Source organism: Cucurbita pepo, unplaced genomic scaffold (assembly GCF_002806865.2).
Source record: "Cucurbita pepo subsp. pepo cultivar mu-cu-16 unplaced genomic scaffold, ASM280686v2 Cp4.1_scaffold000644, whole genome shotgun sequence".
NCBI lineage: Eukaryota > Viridiplantae > Streptophyta > Magnoliopsida > Cucurbitales > Cucurbitaceae > Cucurbita > Cucurbita pepo.
In genome coordinates this window covers 1-3,356 of record NW_019646868.1, presented here as the reverse complement: position 1 = coordinate 3,356, position 3,356 = coordinate 1, and the positions used below count along the sequence as shown (strand labels likewise).

Here is a 3,356-nt window from a genome sequence, read left to right as displayed (position 1 = left end):
GAATATCGGCTAGCGGTGAGCTTAAGCGGTTACATATTTACTAAAACGCTATTGTTTTGTGCAGTTATTGAGCTCAGATGATCTATGGATGTTTGCTCCTTTGGCTTACAATGGAATGGACCTTGGTCTTCACCAGAGCCTCTCTCCGTTTCTATCAAATTGAGACATTTTTTTTATTTCCATTTTTACCCTTGTAATGTTTAATTAACTCGGCTTAATTAAGATTAATACAAATATTTTAATCTGAAGTTTAATAAAATTATGATTATGAGGAGAATCCTCAGAAAAACATTACCTTACCTTCTGTCTGGTTTTATTTACTTATTTCCGCTCTCTATTTTTGTTAATTTTTAAAACGGATTTAGTATTGCTCGTTGTCATGCGATGTTATGATTTTAACACGTTGATGACGAGCCTTAAGGGAACTCAAGCTTCATTCACATTTTTCACTTGTTTCCGTGGCTTCGTTAGGCCTTAGACGAGATTCTCCTTCACCAACCGAACGCAACTCATACAGAATCTAAACTTATTCGATCACACATATTGCTCGTGCCTACATGTTCAATCGTCTGTGACTTTAGTTGACTTGTCTCTACACTAAGCCTAGTCATTTTGACGTTGCTTCTTCTCTAGGCTAAGGGCTCTCATGTGTCACATCACATCTTCAGTTATCATCTTGGTTCCCAACAACACAACCATGCATTGTGATGTCATCCCATGTCTTGGGATAGCTCAATCATATTGGCTTGTTTGTACATGTCTATCATAATCGACCGATGTGTGACTCATATTATCAGAACATCCCGATCTCCATCCATTTGAGTTCTCATTGGGGCATGAGCTCTCCTATGTCCATGCTAAGTCATTTATAGTTCTCGCACCGGATAGCGGGTGCATATACCAACCTCTCACACATGCGTTGTGGTGCAATGTCGATGCACCCATGCCGTTAGACATTGTCATTGAAAGACTCATTTCAAAGGAAGAAACCCAAGACGTTCATCTTGCAACACTTGCCCTGACACACGTATGTGCCACATGTAGCTCACTTAGGCCACAAGGCTCATGGGTAGTGGGGAGCTAACACCATGTCTCTCCATATAGTACATTTTGAGACATTTCTAATCTTCTTAGAGTAGACATGATTTTGGCGATCAGTCATAAGGCCCCGTGGAGCGTTCGTCTCATATTCGATTAACTTCAAATTTGGTGAGCTTTCATCTTTCATATAGATGGTCTTAACTCCAAAATCGCATGCCAAAACTCATATCGAAACTCTAACTTCTGAGGTTATGGCCCACGGTCCTATCCATCCCTCTTCGAGCTTGTCTTCAATATTCATATTGTCTCATTCTCTCCAACTTTATTTAAGACTCAACTTGACTTTAATGCACATTCTTCTCGGTGTATTGGATGGTACACTGTCCTCTTTGGTCGCATCACGACCCATGTCTGTCTCAGCCTTCACATGATCAGATGGGCACCACTTGAGGGTCGCCATCTTATCGATCTACGTCTGGAGATCACAACTACGGTCTTCCTAGTATGATTGTGACACTCAAAACTCACACTCACTAGACTCCTCGACCCTCACATGCACGTCCGAAGGCCATGTTGATGGATGGATGGATGGATGCATGCCCTTTGTGTACCATCCTACTCTAAACCACATATACAAATCAAACACTCCTCTGTTTATTTCTCTCCTCTGTTTCTCCTCTGTTTTTCCCTTTCTTTAATTTCTGTCTTTCAGGTTTCTCAATGGCGGCGATTACCATGGTGGGTTCTAACAGATCGAGGTTGAGAAGGTCTTCGCTGCAATCCTGGGTCAACGGATTCGCCCCTCTCTCTGTCGGCGCTGATGTTCCAGCGGCGGTTCAGGAATTCAGCCGGACTCTGTTCAACATGAGGCCCCCCGACATTTCCCTGTTCGTGTCGAAGGTGATCTTCAGCAGCGATCTCCGGGGAGTTCTCGGGCTGGTGAAAGTCCCTTGTTGCATTATGCAAACCGCTCAAGACGCGTCGGTGCCGGCATCGATGGCTATCTACCTGAGAGACCATCTCGGCGGCCGAAACACCGTGGAGATGCTGGACACCGAAGGCCACCTACCCCATCTCAGTGCCTCTCAGCTACTGGTCCGCAAGCTCCGCCGTGCCCTTTGCCGGTGACTCCGACGTGGCCCCACCGCCGTTACACGATTAACAAAATTGAAGAATTTAATTTTGATTTTGGGAGGGAGGGAAGAAATCAAGTGGTGGAGAATTAGTCCAGTGAGAAATTTCTTTGCATTAGTCAAGTGACGTCGATGACAGAGATTACATTTCTCTTTTACAAATCCATCTCATTTCTTTGCATTAGTTCGGTGGATGTGAGCGTTATTTCAACGACGGTAGGCGGCGGGGTTTCTTCTTCTTCAGTGATAGTGGTACTTTCTATGATAGTTGAAACCCAGCACTATCAGATATTGTCATTTTTGTATTTTTTTTCTTTTAAAATTCTTTTCAAAAAATTTAAAGCATATGCCATACACAGTTTTTCACACCGTTATAAATAATGTTTTGTTCCTCTCTCCAACTGACGTGAGATTTCCCTATTACCCCTCTTTGGAGCCTAGAGTATTCACTGACACTCATTCCCCCTTCAATCGATCTGGGATCTCACAATCCACCCCTTTCAGGGTCGATGTGGGATCTCACAATCCACCTTCTTTAGGGTCGATGTGGGATCTCACAATCCATCCCCTTCAGGGTCCAGCGTCCTCACACTTTTTCCAACCGATGTAAGATTTCACAATCACCCCTCTTTGGGCCCAACATCCTCATTGACACTCGTTCCTCTCTCCAATCAATATGAAATCTCACTCTCTTTTTCAAATGACAATTGAACTGAAGTCGATACCAAAATCATTTCAGAGCTACACGACTACAAAATTACGAATCCATCTCTTAATTTCAACCGACTAATGTGACGAACGATTCCTTAATCGAGGAGTTCAATCTCTTACCATCCTTAATCTAATCAAACCATTAATGAAGGTGGATCAATAACATCACAAGAAATGCTGAATCAATGGAGTTGATGCAGAGAAGACATTAAGAATGTGAATTTGGAGAAGTGACATGGAACCCTCAACCCTAAACCATTCAAAACTTTCCATTTCTCACCAAAACTGGAAACTTTGTTTCCCTTCACATCCGTCCCCAAACCAATCAAAACACAAAAATTTCCGGTAGCCGACCGGCAACTGACCGGCAGTTCGTTGGTCGACGAGCTACCCAGCACCGGTTGTCTGAATCGCCGACACAAAATTAATAAAGCATACGAATTATGAGAAAAATAATTAAAAAGCCATTTT

At 43.0% G+C, this 3,356-nt stretch overlaps 1 protein-coding gene across 1 annotated transcript; it reads left to right on the top strand.

Moving 5' to 3' along the window:
* Positions 1-1,761: 1,761 nt before the first annotated feature.
* LOC111785691 (probable strigolactone esterase DAD2) lies at positions 1,762-2,169 on the top strand. The gene has a single exon (XM_023666071.1). The coding sequence runs from the start codon at positions 1,762-1,764 to the stop codon at positions 2,167-2,169; it is 408 nt and encodes a 135-aa protein (XP_023521839.1).
* Positions 2,170-3,356: the final 1,187 nt, after the last annotated feature.